Below are 21,631 nucleotides of genomic sequence, written 5' to 3' on the forward strand. Positions count from 1 at the left end.
GATGCCATCAACAAATGTGTGACAGTAAGCCAAATTTTGTATTATTGTCATAATTTCATATTCCTAATAAAATATCACTAATACTTGCAACTTACCAACTTCTGACATTTTGAAAGAAAATTAAGCGGCTGGAGAGATGGCTCAGTGGTAAGAGACTGGCTGCTCTTTCAGAGGACCCAGGTTCAATTCCCAGCACCCACATGCCAACTCACAACTCTCTGTAATTCCAGTTCCAGGGAACCTGACACCCATGGAAAAACATTAATGGACATAAAATAAAAACAAATATAATTTTAAAAACCCCACAATTTAAAAAAAGAAAAAATCAAAACAAAATAGAAAACCTATGCTACAGACTACAGACTCAGCTCAGTAGTACAGAGCTTGCCAACCACATGCAAGACCCTGAGTTCCATCCCCAGCACCACCAAAAACTACATAAAGGACTGTGTTTTTAAATGAAGTCCTTAGTGTGTAGCTTATGCTCCCTTTTAAATTACTACTGCACTTACCACCAGATACCACCACTTTGGCACCAGTTAGTTCTGGTCGATCACTTTTCGTCAATTTCTGGTCAAGCCACTCTGATATTCCTACTGGTGAAGAACTCGGTGCTGCAGACATTGATAAATTAAATTAAAAAATGATAATGACTTCAAATTATGTACTGATAATTATTTTTAAAACCAACACATAAACATCCAATTATAGGAAATTTAAGTTCACAAATTTTCATGTTCCCAAACTTATTTTAATTATAAATGTTTAAGAGGATAAGATTATTTTGGGAAGTCATTTACTACTCCTAAATTCATCTGTAAAAACCAGAATAGCCAGGTGGTGGTGCACACCTTTAATCCCAGCACCTGGGAGACAGAGGAAGGCAGATCTCCTGACTTTGAGGCCAGCCTGGTCTACAGAGCTAGTTTCAGAACAGTCAGAGCTGTTACACAGAGAAACCCTGTCTCGAAAACAAACAAACAAAAATCTAGAATCATCCACTCTCTCTAGTGTTCAAACAGATGTCAGACATGTTAACATGTGACCCCTATTATTACATTCCTCTACTATATTGAATCACTCAAATATCACAATAGTAAACAATAATGAAAGTAAAAAAGTCCTAACACAAACATAACAAATTACTCTTAATTGATCTCTCTCATATTCTTTCAATCTACCAAAATGATTATCCTTGTACCAAGAGGAAGTGAAAGAGACATAAATCATAATTATTTACATAACCCTGGCATATAGATCAGTTGAATTTTTACTTTGCACTAGAAATTAAACCAGAGGTTATCTCTTATTCTAACATAACCCACAGACTGAAGAAATAAGAAATGCCAACCTATCAAAAGGCTCAAATGGATACTTGCCCTTTTCTGAACCGGCACTACCTCCACTTGTTGCTGCAGCCTCAAAAGATGTTCCTCGAACAGAAAACACCTTCACTTTCTCATCACACTTTACTGTACATAATGCATTTCCTGAAACACAAATTCTGTTATGAAGAAGGAAGAGCAAAAGTATTCCTCTCAGGCTCAGAATTTACTTTCTGAAGATGAAGCAAAAAATAACTATGGACCATTTGTTTTCTACCTGTACTAAGTATAGGCATAGAGGGGCACAACAGTGGAGAACTTCACCAGGGACTATCCACACAACTCTGAATGTCTTTTAAAGCAAGAGAGACACTGATATGCCTGGAATCAACAAACTGAGACAGGTGGCCAGAGTAGGAAAGCACACCTCCTCTGCAGGGAGTAGGAATGGTGTTTCTTTCTCCCAAACCAACTCAGTAATCAAAAATTATGAGCTGCTATACCTTAGTACATATGTATGTTAAAAATATGAGCTGCTATACTTTAATACATATGTAACTACTATACATGCCGGAGAAAGATATGAAAGCATAACAAGGCATAAAGAACAACTTTAGAGGAATAAAGCTTAAAAAGGATTAGAGATATTTCATGTAGACTAGCCATCACTTAGGAGTGACTGATACTACAACCAAATACTTCCCCTTGAATATTACTGAAGATTACAGGTCTGATTTAAGAATCAACCAGTTTCACTGAAACATACAACCTTAACTGGAAGAAAGACAGCAACAAAGAAATTAACTCCTTTTCCAGCCCCACTAGAGATCAGTATGTTTAGAAAAGATTAATCACCTAAAGAAATGAATTGTTTAATTCACAAAGAACTGGAAAGCAAGAGCTGAGAATACTATTTTAAAAAGAAGATTTTGCCTTTCCAGGTACTACTTACAAAATATAGCTACTTAAACAAGAACTCAACATTGATAATAGCAACGACATGATAATGTGGAAAGGGGAACTCTTACAGGTCCCATTCCTAGACAAAGAACTACAGGCAACAAATGACTACTAAGAGAGGAAAATTAGTCTCTCCCAGGATAGATCCTTTAATTGGTTATCCAATGCAAAGTAGCCAGCCCTATCATATACATATAAGCCAACTAAACAGACTCTGCAGGTTGTATTTACATATCTATACTTATGTGTGCAACAATAATAAAAATGTGCCATCAATTTGAGAGTGAAGGGGAATGACACAGGAGGAGTTGGAGGGGAGAAGTGATTTAATTACATCTCAATTAAAAATTTAAAATATACATACATAATACAAATAAATGATGGTAAAGTTAATTCTTATTAACCACTGGGGGGGGGAATCTCCATAAACTCAAAGTTTAAAAGCACTATGTACAGGATAAATCAGACAGAATGCCATGTCATGGTATAGCAACAATTCTGAACTAAAGCATTTCTCATAAACCTTTAAGATGGTCCATTTAATCATATGATTTGTTTCCAAATCCATTTTTAAAATAGCATACATTAAAAGAATGGCATGTTAACTAATTATCTTCCTAGGAACTTACCTGCATAGATAGTTCTCACAAATGTATCAGGTGACTTGATCTCAATGATGTCAGAAACTGGGGCAACACCAAGTTTGGCTGCTACTCTGGGCAAAAGGTTCTAAAAGAAAAAGTAGATAATTACACAAATGCAAGATGATTAATATAATGATCAACAATAGTATCTTCTAAACACCTTTAAAGGGAGGTGAGCTTCTGCATAAATTTTAATTCAAAATCAAATATTTTACACATCACATGTCTTTGGACATAGGTCATCAAGTCCAGCTTTTGAGGTAGTGTTTAAAATTAAGTGCCTAATATTACTCTATGTTAAGAGTTGTAGAAGATTTATAGTAATAAGAAGCTGATTCAATTTGATAAATTATGAGATCTACTGCCCTAATAAATATCAAGTACAAAGTGTGACAGTTATAGATCCCTGAATTTAAACAACAGAAAGAGAAAAAATTAGAAGAGTAAAATACAGGAAAAGATTTTATATATTTACTATAAGATATGAAAGAAAAAATTTCAGCAGACATTTCAGCCTTTGTCAAGTTCATGTTGCATCAATAGATCAAGCACAGTAGCCTGTGTGTCACACATAAAATGAGCAGCAGAAACAAGCACACATGCTCGTGCGGACACAGGCACTTAACAGTTTAGAGTAAATACAAGTACAACTTTGACATCCTTAAGCATGTCAAAATCTCCTTGGGTCTCAGCTACCACATCTCATAATGAGGGAAAGGGAACCTCCACATGTCTAGTTAAAATTCCTCTGTGACTCTAATGCTCTAAAGCAGAAGAGAGTCACTGTGAAGACTGGATTTCCATGTTTTCAGAACTGAGGTTCTTTTATCACACAAACAGAAATGCTGACATCTACAGAGCTCAGTAAGTGGCACTTCCGCGGTTTCATGACACTGCTTCTGGCAGCCATACTTTCAAGATAACACAACAAACCCTCTCTGTTCTGTTAAGAGTCTTCCAAGCGACCTCATTATTACCCCTCATTCTGTACTCTCCTACATGCACACATAATTATAATGTATTAGCTGTGACTAGCATGGATTTCTGTTGTAAACATATATGCTGTATATGACCCCTAACTAGGGTTCTAAGCACCTCCAGGGTGGGGGGCTATGTGTTCTATTTCTATTTCCTGTCCTGTTTCTACTAATTGACTTCATACAAAGTAAACTATAAGTAATACCAGAATCAGCTCACACAAAGATGATCTCAGCACTTGGATCACATGTCTTTAATTCCAGGACTCATGAGAGATATTTAAGACAGGAACAGGGTCTCAGAATAGCATTCATTCTCCAGTTACACAGAGGAGATGCAATAGTCTGAGGCTTGGTGAGAGCTGGTGGAGACAGGATCAGCCCTTTTAGCCTAAACTAGAGGTAAGAGCTAGTGACTGGCTGCTTTGTTTTTCTGATCTTCAGCTTGAAGCTTGAATCCAGTATCAGTCATGGGTCTTTTATTTATCATGTTACAGAGAGACAAATACATTAGGAGCTAATATTTTCAAGACACTATTAAACAAAAACTCCAAGTCACAAGACACAATTTAAAGATCAATAGAAAGATGTCATTACTAAGGTACACTCCTGAAATAGGAAGAGTAAGTTAACAATATGAAGGAGGAACTTACATCTTTGTTCTTTATACTACTAAATTATATCCAACTTTCTACTAAGAGTTTGTATAGCTAATTTTCCTGTACTGAGGACTGAACCTAATGCCTTGTGCATGTTGAGTAAGTAGTCAAGGGGTCTGTGTGTGTGTGTGTGTGTGTGTGTGTGTGTGTGTGTGTGTGTGTGTGTGTGTGTGTGTGTGGTGTAGAACCTTTCTCTATAGCTCTCCACTTTATTGCCTTGAGGCAAGGTTTCTCACTGAACCGGAAATTGATATCTGGGCTAGGCTGGTTGTCTAGCAAGCTCACAGTATTCTCTTGTAACCAGCCTCCAGTGTTGGAGTTAGAGGCACAAGCAGTCACTCCCTCATATGGGTGCTGGGGACTTGAACTCAGGCCCTCATTCTTGCAAAGCAAGTGCTCTTACTTGCTGAGCCATCTCCCTAACCCTCTCTTTTTTTTTTCTCTTCCTTTTTTTATTTAAGTTAGAAACAAGTTTGTTTAACATGTCAATCCCAGCTCCCTCTCCCTCCCCTCCTCCCCACCTAGCCCTCTCTTTTACTTTTTACTTTGTGACAAAAGTCTTGCTATGTTTTCCAGGCAAGCACTGAACTTGCAATCCTACTGTCTCCACTGCCTAGGTAACTGAGAATATAGATAGGTAAGTATTGCTGCTCTTCCAGAGGGCCCAGGTTCAATTCCCAGCATTCACATGGTAGTTCACAATTGCCTTAGTTACTTTTCTATTGCCATGACAAAACACCATGACCAAGGTAACTTATTAAAAAAGCATTTGATTTGGGATTCATGGTTCCAGAAGGTTGGAGCCCATGACTATCATGGTGGGGAGCATGGCAACAGACTGGCCAGCATAGTGCTGGAGTAGGAACTGAGAGCTCACATTTCCTTCCACAAGCACAAGGCAGAGAAGACTAACTGGGAATGGTGTGGGCCCCCAGTGACACATCTCCTTCATCAAAGCCACACCTCCTAATCATTCCCAAACAGTTCCTCCAACTGAGGACCAAGTATTCAAATATATGAACCTATAGGGGCCATTCTTATTCAAACTATCACAAGTGTTTAACTCCAATTCTAGTGGATCTTATATCCTCTTCTGGCCTCTATGGACACTACACTCACATGAACATAGATATATATGCAAGCATGACATGCATATACATTTTTAAAAATGAAAATAAAATAGAATAAAAGAAAAGGGAACTGATGGGGGATTGAACCCTGGGGGCCCATGCAAGTAGGTCAACACTCTACCTCTAGAGTATTCCCCATTCCCTTTGTCCTTCCCTCCATGTTATGTGATATAGATCAACACCACCAATCTGTGATAGTTACTTTAATTGTCAACTTGACACAATTTAGAGCCACCTGGGAAGGGACCTTCCTTGATGACACTAATTGATGTGAGAAGACCTATTCCCTGGATTTGGGTCTTGAACTATATAAAAGAAGGGTTGAATACAAGTAAGCATACATTCATCCCTCTCTCTGCTCTTGTCTTGGATGTAATATGACCAGTTGTTTCAAATCCCTGCCACTGTGACTCGCTGCCATAATGGACTGTACCCTGGAATTTTAAGTTGAATAAACCTTTTCTCAAAGTTACTTTTGTCAGGGTGTTTTATCACAGTGCACATGACCAGATTATAGCCATCTTTAAGGATATCCCTAACTATAATGTAGCCCTTCCCAACAGACTTTGATTTTCTATTGTGTCCATCAGACAGCCAAATAAATCATCTCTTAAGATGAGTAACTAAACACTATGTGTACACACACATATGCACACAACAAAATTCTGAAAGAACATTTATCTCTGTGATAAAATTTAAATGACTTTTAAACAGAAAATTGAATAAAATTTTGAAAGAATAAATGTACTCCCTTAGGTATGACCAAGTCAGGACTGGCTATCTAAACAAAGTCTATTACATTTCTGGCCCAGAGAAATGTACCCTGTTCAGTGAGGTCAGACTCCACTTCTCACCTTTCCAAAAGCAGATGCGCCAGCACAGATGTGTGTATAATTGAACTGCTTCTGAGTTTCCAAAATCAATGGTGTCAGTTCCTCTGAGAATTAAACACATTTGGTAAAGCACACTTCACACTATTTTCATAATCACATATTCAAACATAACAGACACTGCATTTTTTCACTGGAACACCTTACCTGGAAGAAGGCCTTTGTAGGCATCATGCTGAGCCACCAGAACCTTTGCTACTCCAGCTACTTTACAGAGATCTTGTGCCACCTGTGATAAAGAGGAGAGTTTCAGTGTTGATGGGTTTCAAAAGCCCATGCAAGGCTTGGTGTCACTGTTGCTGTCATCGCCACCGCTGCACCCGTCCCCCACCCGCCCATTCCCCCATCAATCGATAAATAAAATTGTATAAGACACCCAGCACGTGGGAGGATAAAATAGTAGGATCACAAGTTTCACAACACTGTGGGATAAAATGACATCCACTCTCACAAATTCAAAGGGAAAAAAGAAAAGGAAGGAAGAGGAGGAGGAAGGAAGGACTAAAATAAGATTTTCTCTGTGTTTAGTAAGACAGCCAGTAAAACACTTTAGACTCAGGACCTACTAGAAGTGAAGGCAGAACAAGAGCATACTACTTGTCTAATGTCAACGACACTTCATTTGGCAATAATTTCTCCTGAGACTAAGATTAATAACTCCAAGTAATAGAAAGAAATCTTCAATTACTGTCTACCATCAACATACTCTTATCTACAACAAAGTAAAGTATTTTCTTGTTTAACTTCTCATTTTTCCTGTTTGGAATCAGGAAGGGGTTCTGAGAAAACTTCTGACTACTCTGTGATTTTCTTTATACAGAAGGCAATTAGCATTCTCCCTTTAAAGTAACTTTAACACAAGTGGTTTTGTTTATCAGTCTCATCTACCATTACTGCCTTCCACTTGCTAATTCACTGGTGAATGGGCACAAGGGGCTGTGTCTTCCACCCTCTTCCATTGATTACAAGGCTCACCAATAGTGACTGAAAGGAGGATGCGGGGAAGAATTCTGCTGGGCGGGGCACTGGTCATCATACTTAGACTGTCTTACACAGAGATGCATCAGTGTTTAGCATCTTCATTTTCAGGAAAAGTTCTAATTAAGAAACCTACTTAATTCCAAATATGCTACACAGCATCTTGTATATAAAATGGATTAAATTTCTCATTGAAACAATTTTTTACTGTCAAAACTTGAGTACTACACAGAATAATCACCTTCTGTTTATGATTAATAGCTAAAGAAAACAATATAAAACTAAAATCTGCCTACACCATTAGCATTTTTCTTAAAAATAACATTATATATATGACTGCAACTGATTAAATATTAAGTATTTTAAGTAATTTAAAAATAATTAGTTAAAACCACAGCAAAACAAATCTAACATTTGTTTATATCTGAAACCTGAGCAAACAAGCCAAAAAAAAAAAAAAAAAGGTGCTTAACCCTATCCTCAGACATTGTAGTAAACTTCAACTGTATAAGATTCAACAAGCAGCTGGGAGGTGGTGGTATACACCTTTAAACCCAGGACTTGGGAGGTTAAGGCAGGCATATCTCTGAGTTTGAGGCCAGTCTGGTCTACAGAACAAGTTCCAGGACAGCCAAGACTATACAGAGAAGCTCTGTCTTAAAGAAAAAAAAAGTCAATAATCATCAAGAGGAATGTGATAAAGAAATCCATATAACCTGAAACATACTGAATATAGTCTTTTTTTTTTTTTTTTTTTTTTTTTGGTTTTTACGAGGCAGGGTTTCTCTGTATTGTTTTGGAGGCTATCGGTCCAGCCCAGCCTGGAACTCACAGAGATTCGCCTGCCTCTGCCTCCCGAGTGCTGGGATTAAAGGCGTGTGCCACCACCGCCCGGCCTGAATATAGTCTTTTAAATACCAAGTTCACACAAGGTATTAGAAGTGGCACTAGCATTCTGAACCTGCATTACCACACGCTCTATTCAGTAAAATATATAATCTGCTAAAAAAAAAAACAAACAAACATTTTCTCACTACATTTACTCCTCCAAAAGGGCCAAGCCCAAGTCACACACTTGGCAGCTCTCTGACATAGTGGTGAACTGGCAGCTAAAGCTTTGTGAATCTTAACAGTCATTTGTTTACAGCAGCCCAAGGGCACAGACCCTGAAGATCATATTACAGAACAAACTTTCCCAAGAGTTAGTTTCCAAAGCTGTCACTTAACAAACACGACAAAACCAACATTTACTATCAGCTGTAATTTGGAACTTAGATTTGAATTCTTCTACCAGTTAATTAGGGCTCCTGATACTTTGCTTAGATTAACCACTTTCAGGAATTAGAAGCAATTAAGTATATTCATCAGTACAAAAGGGATTGGCTATTAACCTCTAAGGGGACTCAGATACTACCATTCTACGTGGTACCAGAAGGCATAGAATGGTGCCAGCAGAACTAAATCAAGCATTCTACCCCATTTAGAAAAATAAAATGCTTCATGAGAAAACCTTTTGTTTTTTTTCTACACAAGTAATGGTTGTGACATTGACCATTTAATGTGGATTACAGCCCAGTTTGGGTTATGGTCTTTGGCATAATTCTCTGTTGCCATCTTTCATTGTCTCTTGATGGAGATTATATTTGCTATGGTTGACCTTAAAAATCTCTCACCTTGTCACATTTGGTTCCAGCTACTAAGCAGGACACTTCACCTCCAAGACGTCCAGCTGCAGTGATGGTATTTAGAGTAATGGGTGCTAGAGAATCATTTGCATGCTCAGCTATTACCAAGGTACTCTGAAATCGGAGCAATGAGGCCTAAAAGAAAAGGAGAGGAACATTATTATAGTCTTTCAAAATAACTTACACAGGTAGGCTTCCTTTTAAGGAAAACATTTTTGTATGTAATGTTCAGTTCTGTAAGTGTACTAATAAAGTACTTCTTCAATGGCATAAATTAAGCTGTGTCTGCCTTTATAATATCAATACCCTTACCTAACAAAAACCAAAATGCAAGTTTGTTTCTGTGCTGCCTTGCCTTATGTCAGCTTGACACAAGAACTAGAATTTTCTGAAAGAAATTTAATTGAGAAAATGCCTCCCTAAGATCTGGCTGTAAGGCATTTTCTTAATTAGTGATTGATGGGGGAGGGCCCAGCCCATTGTGGATGGTTCTATCCATGGGCTGGTGATCCAGAATTCTATAAGAAAGCAGGTTGAGCAAGATTGTAAGAAGCACCCCTCCACGGTCTCTGCATTAGTTACTGCCTCTGAGTTCCTGCGCTTTTTGAGTTCCTGTTCCCTTGATGATGAGCAGCAATATAGCAGTGTAAGCGAAATAAACCCTTTCCTCCCCAACTTGCTTTTTGGTCAAGGTGTTTTGTTGCAGTAAAAGAAACCTTAAGAACAGTTAGTTTCTTTCTTTTTCAGTTTTTTGAAACAGAGTTTCTCTGTATAGCCCTAACTATCCTGGAACTCTCTGTAGACCAGGCTAGCCTGGAACTCTGAGATCCCCTGTATCTCCTCCTAAGTGCTGGTATTAACCGCATGGGCTACCACTACCTAGCTCAAAATGCAAATTTCTTGACATTAAAAAAACTTACATCAAAACAATTTTCCCATTCTATCCAATAAATAATTGCTATAGACCTATATTTAAAACCCTTAAACACAATATGTTAGCTGTCAAGCTAGGGTTAGACAAATTCTATCACCAATTATATTCAGTTACATAACAGACTTCTACTAAGATATTGGGGTGGGGGACCATTCAATATCAAAGTAACTGAAAAGGGAAACCTGTTTTAGAAAAAATGACACAAAAGGCTGGAGATGGCTTACTGGATAAAGGTACCAGGCCATGGATAGAACCATCAGCAATAGGCTGGGCCCTCTCAGAAAGAAAGAGTAACTCAAGTTAAAGTCAGGAGGTTTTTTTTTTTTTTTTTTTTTTTTTTTTTTTGGTTTTACGAGACAGGGTTTATCTGTATTGTTTTGGAGGCTGTCGGTCCAGCCGGCATCGAACTTACAGAGATCCGCCTGCCTCTGCCTCCCGAGTGCTGGGATTAAAGGTGTGCGCCACCACCACCCGGCCAAAGTCAGGAGTTTTTATACATATTTAAAGATTCTTTTCTTGGGGTGGTGAGATCAATGAGCAGGGAAAGACCTAGACACCAGAGGTCAATCCCTGGAACCTACATAAAAGATAAAAGAGGCATCCAACGTCATAGTTGTCCTTTGACCTCCACACTTCTTCTGGGGTGGGAGCAGTGAGATGGTGCTTGCTGCACAACCCTGGCAACCTAAGTTCCATTCTTAGAGCCCACAAAAAGGTGAAAAGAGAGGACCGACTCCACAAAGTCATCCTCTGACCATCACATGCATGCCATGGTGGACATGCTTCCCCTATTCACATATTACACACACACATGCATGCACAATTTGTTAACAAATATTAGAAAGCATCCTTTTTACAATTTTACTCTATAAGCTGATCTCTAAAGAACCATTTAAAACCTAAGTCAGTTATTCTCCAGCACTGTTCACCTGAGCCCCACAAAATAACTGGAATTACTATTTCCTTAAGTTTTCCAATAACACAGCTAAAAAAGGTACATAGTTCAGAAAGATGTCTGCTCCCACCTAACACTGTGACTTCCTTGTATGGGTCTGGTAGGAAGTGTATTGAGGCGTATTCTAGAGAACCATAACTCCCCAAAATCAAGGAGTAGGCACTACTGCCTAGAGGCAGCAAAGTGCAGGGCAGCCCTAACAGCAGTAGGGACCTTGAGATCTGGGAATTAAAGAAAGGGACTGTAGATTCTCCTTTATAGACTATGTCCTGGTATCCTAGGTGAGAACCTATCTCAAAATAAAAAGTAAAAAGAGGGTGGGTATAAAGGTCAGTGGTAGAACACTTGCCTAACACCCCCAGTACCACAAGTAATAAAAATATAAAAAATTAAAGAAAACCATCATTTTATTATCATGTACTAAACTTAGTAAACTATAGTTTATAAGACTTTGCAATACCCCTTTAGACTTTCTCCAGCCCCCAAAGGATTGTATGCTTCCCAAATACCCATTTACTCTTCCTTGACTGATTTCATTTAATGTGATTAGAAGCATGCACCAAACAGGCAGTGACTAGGCCCATCTTGCTTTCTGCTATGAACTCAGTATCTACTTTTGTTCCTGGTATACAAGTGGCCTCAATGAATGCTGAGAGACTAAGTAAAAAGGTTTCCCAATGTATCTGAACCCTGAAAAGCAACAGTTCCTGGGTCATCTGTGAGTTAATCACTGTATTAGTTATGTTCTCACTGCTGTGACCTGCTGAGAAGCAGGATTTGCTCTGGCTTTGCCTAAGGCAGAGCTCATCACGGCTGGGAAAGATGACAGAGTTCACAGCAGTGGAGCATGCTGCTGGAGTTCCTTACTGGAGCACAAGAGAGAAATGAATGCCAGTGTTTAAGTGGCTCTGTCCCTTTTCCCTATGTATTTCACTTAGCAGCCCTTGGGATGCTGCCACCGCTTTCAGGGCTGTCTCCCTCCTCAGTTACATAGCTCTGTGAACACATTTACAAACCCAAACATGTGCCTTGTTAATGCCCTAGGTGTGTTTTTTTGATATAATTTATTTTATTCTTGTACATTTCATTTTACATTCCAACCAATTTTCCCTCCTCCGCCCCCGTCCCCCCAGCCCACCCTCAGTCCACTCCTCCTCACAGATAAGGGTCTCACTATGTAACCCCAATGGCCTGGAATTCAATATATAGAGAAGTTGACCTCCAGCTCATGATATCTATGTGCTTCTTCCTCCTGAGTGCTGAGACTAAAGATTTATGTTACCATACTCAGCTCCCTAATCCAATCAAGTTGACAATTCAATTGGTCATCAGCAGCATCAAAGCATGTGTAAGGATACCTAGGTAGTACATAACTTGCTAAGTCATCGGCACAGATCCCCACTATGCTTCTTGGGAATTTATCCAGACTTACTACATTTGCTTCCTAACAGTAAAATGTGATTTTTTTCTTTTGCCTGTAGAAAGCTAACTGGTCTTTTAACAAGCACCATACTTCTTGAGTACAGGGTTTAAAGAAGTCATCACCTTCCCTATATACCCTTTGAGACCCAAATATAAAATAACATCCACAGATACCCCTACTATCTGCTTCTTTTTTTTCCTCACTCACAGCAAGCTGGCTTTCATCTCCACCACAGTACTGAAGCCCTTCTCAAGTCCTGAACACTCTTGATTAGCTCAGCGAACACAATTCCGTCCTTCTCTTATTCAAACTCATCACCACTGACCCTGTCTTTGTTTTCCAGTTTCTCAGCATTCTCACTACTGCAACTGCAGGATCTACAAGAATGTACAAACTAGCAGATGTTAAATTACAGATTTTACTACCCCAACAAAACTACTCATATCCTAAAGTAGTAAGAGCCCCGTTAATATTTCTCCCCTAACCACCCTTAAGAAAATAAATGTGATGAGGACATAGGATATGGGTATGGAGGGGAGGGGGAAGGGAGTGAGACTTTGTTTTTGCTTGACTAAAATACAAACAGAAAACAAGGAAACAGCAGGAATGAGCTATAAAATCTTGCCAAACACTATTTAAAGGGATTAAATAATATGTAATTAAAGTTTCCTATCCCCATTTTAACATACATTTTGTCATAATAAAATGTATATTACATTTCTGTACTTAAACTACTTTAACCTCTTTAGTAATAAAACATACTAGCTTTTAACCATGACTAGAAATGTCATATGACATTGATTATAATATTAAAAACAGTCAATTTACTCCACTTAAAAAAACAGACAAGACTCTTAATAGACACATTGACAGGCAGCATAATTTTAATGAAATCACTTTATGCAATAAATTTCAGAATCACACAAAAATTGGCTTTCTTCTTTCAAATGAAATTTAAATTTGCATGTGAAACACAGAGTTCAGTATCATTCATCAATGTTGGACAATGGGCTCTGAAAAATGTCCTGTCCTTAATAGTTCAGAGCTTCTCAATCATGACAGATACTCCTTCCTGTCTGTCAATGAGCACAGGAACAAGAACATGAAAATGATCTGAAAGTGTTGCTTCACTTACTTCATAAAATATTTTTTGGCTCTTACTAATCAACAAAAAACTTAAAAACAAAACAAATTAATAAACTGAAGGAGTCTAATGGAAAGGAGGGGGAATTTCAGTGACACAAATCAGTCAACACTGAAATGGCTTTGATAGTACATGTCATTAGTAAAAACATGTATCGGAGTGTTTTCAAAGCAATCATAGTTAGCTACATAGATTTTTTTATAATTTATTTAACTTTATTTTATGTACATTGGTGTGAAGGTATCAAATCCTCTGGAACTAGAATTTCAAACAGCTGTTGAGTGCTGGGAATTGAACCCAGGCCTCTGGAAGAGCAGTCAGTACTCTTAACCACTGAGCCATCTCTCTAGCCCCCTAAGGTTTTGTTTTTGTTTGCTGGACAGTGCTCAGTGGATAAAGTACTTGCCCAGCAGTGCTCAGTGGATAAAGTACTTGCCCAGCAAGTGTGAGGAACAGAGATTGAATCCCCAGAACCCATGTTAAAAAAAAAAAGGCAGATAAATTAGCTGCCAGTAATTTCAGACATTGGGGAAACCTCAATAACTAGTTCACTCAGTTCCACAAGCTACACACACACACACACACACACACACACACACACACACACACAAACATATGCAAGCATGCAAAAAACCAAGAGCAGAGATTTGAGATAAACCATTCTGGTTTTATGATATCATATATTTATATAAACAGGTTCCTACTTTATAACTATGGGAAGAAACTGAAAATTAAAATAGAGGTGGTAAGAATGATAAACTATTAAATGAGGATTCCTAGGTCTATCATATATAAATAGGCAAGAAGGGAAGGGTCTTCCTTAGCATAGAATGCTAAGTGATAAACAAAGGAACCAGGGATTAAAAAAATCACCATTCAGTATTATTTCTCAATTTAAAAAAATCAAATGCTAAAACTAGTAGGTGAAAGTGTGAGAAACAGGAGCTGCACATGGTCACTCTACTTTTGTAATTAGTTAAAAATTACAGAGGACTATTTATTTGACATTGGGAAACTATTTATGACCTAAGTAACTAAGGGTAAGATCTTCACAAACTGAGAGCACAAATCATATCTGATATCCCTGTCAAGAATACAGGACCCGGGTGTAGTCATGAGGGAAATGCCAGGCAGCTAAACTGGGCAAGAGTCTACAAAATGGAAGTCTACGTCAACGTCATAAAAGCCAAACTGAAAGGCTGAGGAACCTCTCTAACAACGACTAAATCTATCGTCTTGAAAACCAGAGGCCCTGGGACTCCTTAGCAGGGGAGGGGCGCACCAAAGGAAGGAGAACTGGCAGGTGTGGACATCTGGTAACCAAGTGGCACTGTAACACTGTTACACTTCCCGGCTCTGCCCGTTATAATCTCCTTAGGAAAGCCAACCTCCTGGCAGAGTTACTCATCCCCTGGCTCTGTAGTACTATGGATCTAACAGAAGCCTCGGGGTCTACTACAAAGCGAATCCCTTAGCCTCGTGCATGTAAAATACCTAGGGAAACATTCAGAATTAAAGGATATGTCCAAACAATGTGTGTGTACAGTGAGAGAGAAACTTTCAACTGTTAAGAGTTGTTGAAATTCAAGGAAGTTCTGTTTTTGGGTTTTTTTTTTTTGTGCATTCTGGTCACTTTTCTGTAAACTTGAAATTATTTTAAAATTTAAAGAGCTAATGTGTGTTGTGTGTGTCCACTTGAGTGTGCTCCCACCATTTGCTTTGTGCTTGCAATTCAAATCTTAAAAATATTCTTAATGACCTTAGAGATACTATCTACTAAGCTTGACTTCTAATTTTAAAAATAAGCCAAGGTCACAATTCTTGGCAAATCACAACAAAGGTTTGGCAATGCTGCCTATGCAGATTTTGTTTTTCCCCACTAACTCTACAAAATTACCAAGTCCTAAATTCTCCTTACCACAATTATGCTGGGCATAAAACCTAGCCACAAAATTGCCTTCAAGTACTGCACAGATCTTCAAGTCAGGTTCTGGGGGCTTGGAATTTCCCGAAAACATGGTTTTCACTTGTTTACTGACTCTCTGAAGGAAAGAGGGGTTAAAAAAGTCTCGTAAAAAACGAGTCAGGAACCTGAACGATATATTTTAACTTACAGGAAGCTGCAACGTTTTATGACACAAGGCAAAGGCAAAGGCACAAAAAAAAAAAAAAAAAAAAAAAAGTCTTCAAACTCCCAAGAAGTTCACAAGTTGTGTTCCAGAGAGAAAATTCCCGGTGGTGATTGGGAGGAAAGGCACTAAAATAAAACAAATCAATGGGTAGAAAAGTTGCAAGGTGTCTGGATAATTTCTAACACAAGGCGGATAATCTGTAGAACTCTGTAGCAACCTAAATTGTAAGGTAGAAAATCTACAAGCGCCTTAAGTTATTATTGACTTAGAATTGGTCAGTTTCCAACAGCTGTTCCCTCACAGCACTCAGACAAAAAATGTTTTGTTTTGTTTCTGACAGCCCTGAGAAAACAGACAAGTGGTAAACTTTGTCACCACGGGGGGTGAGGGGGGAACACACACCGGAAACTTCCCACTACCGTAGACAGCTCCCTGCTGGAGCCATCAGTCCGCAGGTTCTCCAGAGCGGATCCCAGGCTGGCGCGCCGCCGGCGCCCACGCACGCAGCCCCGGCCCACTAGCCAGGTAGCAGCGCGGGCGTGGGCATCAGCGCCGCCCACTCCGTCCCTGCCCTTGACAGTGGACGCTCGGGGCAGCCGCAGGGCGCCCGGGATTCGAACTCTTCCCCAGAGGCTCCGCGGCTGCATCTGGCTCCCGGGGGATGCAGCTCCCCTCCAGGCTCGAGAACCCAGCAGCCCCCCAAGTGCCGCGGGAACCCGGGCTGGGGGAGGGCGGCCCGGGAGAGGTCAAGGGCGGAGGCGGCAGAACTTCGACCTGGGTCTGACACCTCACTGCCCGTCTACGGGACTGGTGGGAGCCCGTGACCTTCGCCTGACAGGGCAGCGGGCTGCGGCTCGGAGGTCACCTGCTCGCTCGGCCCTTCCTGCCGGGACTCACCGCCCGCCGGAGCTGCCCAGGCGCCGCTGCTCGGAACATTGTCTCTGTTCTAGTCAGCCCAGCTGTACCCTCGGCCTCAGCGACCCGGAGCGCGCGGGAGCCGCCGAAGCCGCCGCCGCCTCCAGAGACCCGAACGAACGCTCGCGAGACTCGAGAACGAGAGCCGACAGCCCAGGCCGGGAATGCGGGCTCGCGCTTCCCGCTGGCTCATTGGGCGGTCAGGCAGCCAATGAGGAAGGCGGAAAGTTAGAGGCGGGACTTGGGAGTAGGGCAAAGGTAAGGGTGTGAGCCGAGACGCAGGCCGCGCAGCCGGTTGCTGGCAGTGTCTGCTCTGCACTGTCTCAGACCTACAGTGGTGGCGTCGTCTGCACTAACTGGCCAGCTCTGTGCAGCTTCCCATCCGTGAAGAATACCCCCTTCCATTCTTTCTTTTCCTCGCTCATTTATGCGCAGTATCAGCTCTGCACCTGTAATGTGCCAAACAGTCTCGGGTGAGGAGAATTTAAACGTGGATTAGGTGTCCTGCCCTGGGGACCTTACGGGACTCTGGGGAAACACGCAAAACAAACAAACAAAAAAAAAGTTGTTATAAATAAGTAAATAAATCGCTGCTACGTCGAATTGGTGATATTTGAGCTGGATTGAGAATCTCAGTACAGGCTTGTGTGCGCTGTCAGCAGTAGGAGGCAGAATGCTGGAGGTGGGCTTCACCAGCAGGCTAGGGCCAGGTTCGAGTGAGGGTACGACTTGAGGCCCACCCTGATCTCCGCCACTCCCCCCCCATCCTTGGGCAGCCCCGCTGCACCCCTGGTGTCAGTGTCCGTGGCTGTTAAAATCTCTCTCTTTCTTTGGATCCGCCAATCTCTCTGCCTTCTGGGCTTCTCAACACATGCCCTACCTCACAGGGGGTGTATTTCAGCATTTAGAGCTAACTCATATGGTATTTTTTTCACTAAGATCATCCCTGATTCCCTCCCCCAATGAATCTTTATCTCCTTCACTTTCCTAGTTTTGTGAACCAGGTGAGAATCCATCTTACACAAGATCACCTTTGTGGAGGACTGGGACTGTGCCCATCCTGTGAAACTGTCCGTTTGAGGAACTACGATCACTTTCTCCTTCCAATGCAACCCCCCAGCAGGGCTCAAATCTAAATCTCATTGAATAAGAAAAAAAGAGTACTTTTAAAAAACAAAAAAGATTTTTTTATTGAAAAGAAAATTGAGACATGAGCTACCTCCTTCCTGCTTCCATGACAAGGCAAAACACTAACGAGGAGAGAATCTTCCCTCCCCCTCCCCCACGGGATGGCTCTGGCACATCCCAGGCTCCCGTGAATCAGCAGCCGCCGTGCCCAGCAGAGGCACAATGCCCATGGGGCCTGATGGTTCCGGGCAGAGCAGGAGCAGTGCAATGGAAGACAGAAAATGGCTCACGTCTGTAACAAGTAACCAGACTCACCCTGAGAAACTCAGGAGGGAGGGTGCAGATAGATATGCTTTTACATTCACATGTATGTCAAGTACCAGAGACGTGTGTGTGTGTGTGTGTGTGTGTGTGTGTGTGTGTAAGAGTGATGGTATGACAATGTTCCTTAGAAGTGTTTGAAACCTTTTCTTTCCCATTATGTTATGAGATACTTTGGAGGCAGGAAGCATAGTGCTGTGCCCAAATTCTGAACCCCCAAATCACCAAGAGACCCGATCCGATGCAAAAGAAGGACCTGGAGGGACTGGGGGGCAGGGAATGTATTGGGGTAGAGCAAGGGGAGAGTCTGGGGTCTGCAACAGTCTCAGGATTGGTGCACTTCTGGGCTTGGGAGACCTGCCCTGTGTTGACTGGTCACATACAGCTGCAGGTAGGTTACTATGGCCTATAGGCCCTCCCAGAGTGGTTGCTATGCTCTGCATTCTGTAAAGCACATCCAGAGCCTGCCAGCTAACTTCTGATTGGTTCCTTGCCACATAGAGGGCAAGGCCTTTATAAGTGGGACCCATGCTGTTATGCTTCTGCTGCCACTCTCTCTGCCACTGTGATCTTGGGCATATGTGTCCTTAGTGCCAGCACAGGGTGAGTGATGACAAAGGGGGGCTGAGGGAGCTAGTCTAGGCATAGTCATCTTGATCACGTGGTTCCCCTTCAAGATGGATTCTTTTATACTCATCTTCATACCTCCATCCCAAACCTTCTTGTCCCCGGCTTTCCGGTCCTCTAGCCTTTGCTTCTCTACCCATGGAAAAGTGGATGGCCAAGCATACCTTTCTGAAGCTCTGGCTCGCAAAACATCTTCCTTCTCCAACGTCTTCCTCCGACACCACCTTCAGAACTGTCCCTGAGGAAGGCTATAGTGCACCTGGTGTCTGTTTTCAGCCTGAATTCACATGCTGAGCAGACTCCCCATAAGCTGTAGAAGGGATTTCTCCTCCTCTCGTTAGCAGATTGTAGGGGGTTCTCCTCATAGCCACAGTTACCTGGGGCTGGCACAGCGGTGGTCATGGGGACGAAGCTTCCAACTCCACAAGCTGCCGTGCCCTCTGGTTCTATTTGCACCCGTTCCTGATAAGTATTGGATTCCTGGTTATTGGGTATCCTCCACCTATGCAATAAGCCAAATCAGACCGAATTAATAAATCTAGAGTTAATAAACAGAGCAAAGCAAAGCAGAACACTCCCAGGTGACTCTCGGGAAGGCAGGACAGAGAGCACGTGGCAGGTCTGGCAACCGGGTTTTAAATACCCTGTAGGCAGGGTCCTGATCAGCTCTGAGGGAGGAGCTGACCCTTGGTGGGCTTTCTGAGAGGCAGGGTCTGGAATGGGAGGAGTGAGACGGGAGTGGAGATCCCCAACAGTTCCACACTAGAATGGATTGCTTCTACCTACCTGACACTGATTTGATGGATTTTATGGAGCCTAGCTCATGATCGTTAACACCTGACATTTGGTCACTTGACGTCCTATAATCAAGTCCAGTATCACACCAGAAGTTTTGTTGTTGCTGTTGTTGTTGTTTGATGGTGTGTTTTGTTTTCTTTTGTTTTTAAGGCATATAAATCTCCACTTCAGATGTCATGATTTGGCACAAGTCACAGGGGGTTGTGTGATGACACTCCAGCAGAGTTTGCCATGAAATCTGCACTACGTCTTTTTAAAATCATGATGGAAACATGAACGGCCAAGTGAGGATTGTTTGCACCTAGATCGCCTGCAATGAGGTCTGCTCGCATCTGTCAGCCTTTCCTGTCACCTGGTATATGAGCTGGAACAGTATTTCCAGGTGTAGAATAGACTGTATTTAGAGCCCAGGGAGGGTTGTCAGGCACAGGGCTCCTCCTTCACACTGGGAAGTACAAGATGTAATATTTGTCTTTTCACCTGGATGGGACAGCCTAGCATGCCCCTGTCTTTGGACCCCTAGGTATCTTATGGTGCAGCAAGTCCCTGAATCTTTAGAGCGGTGGTTCACAGCCTTTGGTCACAACCCCTTTAGAGGTCAAATGACCCTATCATAGGAGTCTCATATTAGATATCTTGCATGTCATATATTTACATTATATCGATAACAGAAGCAAAATGACAGTTAAAGTAGCAATGAAATAATCTTATGGTTGGGGATCGCCACAACATGAGGAACTGTATTGAAGAGTCCAGCATTAGGAAGCTTGAGAACCGCTGCTTTAAGGATTTACACACACTCTCTGTTTCTCTCTCTCTCTGAAGTATGTGTCAGATGAATGCCTCTAGTGTGTATCCATTCTTTGTTCGTCTGGCTGCATTAGAATGATATCATGAATGTGGTAGTTCAATGTTCTGCAGTGTGACCAGATGGTCTAGATCTCTTCAGGCTGTTATGACAGATGCTAAAAGTTAGCATAGCCCTGAGGCAAAACTGTAAATGTATATAGTGTTGCTTATTTTACTTGGATGCATACTGTTTTGGATCTACTTTTCTCATAGGGCTAGAACTCACTTGTCAAATCAATGCCCATTAAAATTGATTTGACACTATGTTCACCTACTCTAAAGATACCAGAATAGGTGTGGTGACTGCTACACAGCTAATACTTGAATGGGTTGGAGTACTCTACTGTCTATCATTTTCTTCCGGGCTCAATCTGGGATAATACCAGTATTCTAAATGTGAAATGACCCTTAAAGGTTACATTCTGATGTTCGTTTCACTGTGTATTGTCAAGGATCTTTTCCTTTTATATGTAGACCTTGATTGACTATTAACAATTCCCAATCTTCTGTAACATTTTTATAAAGCAGCTTCAAGTTATTTTATTCATAGTTACTATCCCCTCCCCCATATTTCTCAAAATGTCTAGCATGTTACATACCAGAAGCACACAACTCCAATTCAACACTAGTATAGCTTCTAGCAGGTGGGCTACCACCTTATGCTTAGGGCTATCTGTGTTCCAGGTACCAACTGTGGGGGGGTCCTCAGTGCTAGTGTGCCAAAGAGAAGTACATCTGAAGCCCCATTGTTGGGGAAGTCCTGTGTATATGTCAATAAAGCACTGTTGGCCAATAGGGAACTAAGATAGGTGGGACTAGGAATCCAGGAGGACTCTCGGTAGGAGAAACACAGGAGAAAACACAGGAAGTCAAGATGTAATGCCATGGGGTAGGAAGCCCGGAAAGTTCTCTGGTAAGAGAAATACTTAGATTAACAATTATGGGGTAATTACTTAAGTCAGAGCTAGCCAGTAAAAAACAAGCAAGGCCAACAGCTTCATAATTAATATAGCATCCTGTGTGTTTATTTGGGACTGATGCGGCTCTAGAACCAGGCTGGCGGGAAGGCTTCCCTTTACACCCCATCTTGTATTGCTTGCTTTTTCTCACAGTTCTTGTACCCTGATTTTTCTAGAAAGCAGACACTGAGAAAAGAC

General features: G+C 41.3%; 1 protein-coding gene across 2 annotated transcripts in view; it reads right to left on the reverse strand.

The window, feature by feature from the left end:
• The window catches only part of Etfa (electron transfer flavoprotein subunit alpha), a 56,839-nt gene extending 39,948 nt beyond the window's left edge, over positions 1–16,891 (reverse strand). The window contains exons 1-7 of one of the 2 annotated variants that reach the window (XM_040729949.1): positions 16,734–16,891; positions 9,237–9,383; positions 6,733–6,814; positions 6,550–6,632; positions 2,915–3,014; positions 1,380–1,490; positions 513–614 (exon numbers count right to left, since the gene is read on the reverse strand). In XM_040729949.1, the coding sequence (XP_040585883.1) occupies positions 513–614; positions 1,380–1,490; positions 2,915–3,014; positions 6,550–6,632; positions 6,733–6,814; positions 9,237–9,383; positions 16,734–16,772 (664 nt within the window). In that variant the 5' untranslated portion in view covers positions 16,773–16,891. The remainder of the gene's footprint in view (positions 1–512; positions 615–1,379; positions 1,491–2,914; positions 3,015–6,549; positions 6,633–6,732; positions 6,815–9,236; positions 9,384–16,733) is intronic. The other variant, XM_040729950.1, reaches the window with a different exon arrangement.
• Positions 16,892–21,631: the final 4,740 nt, after the last annotated feature.

This window comes from Mesocricetus auratus, unplaced genomic scaffold (genome assembly GCF_017639785.1).
Source record: "Mesocricetus auratus isolate SY011 unplaced genomic scaffold, BCM_Maur_2.0 Super-Scaffold_100022, whole genome shotgun sequence".
Taxonomy (NCBI): Eukaryota; Metazoa; Chordata; class Mammalia; order Rodentia; family Cricetidae; genus Mesocricetus; species Mesocricetus auratus.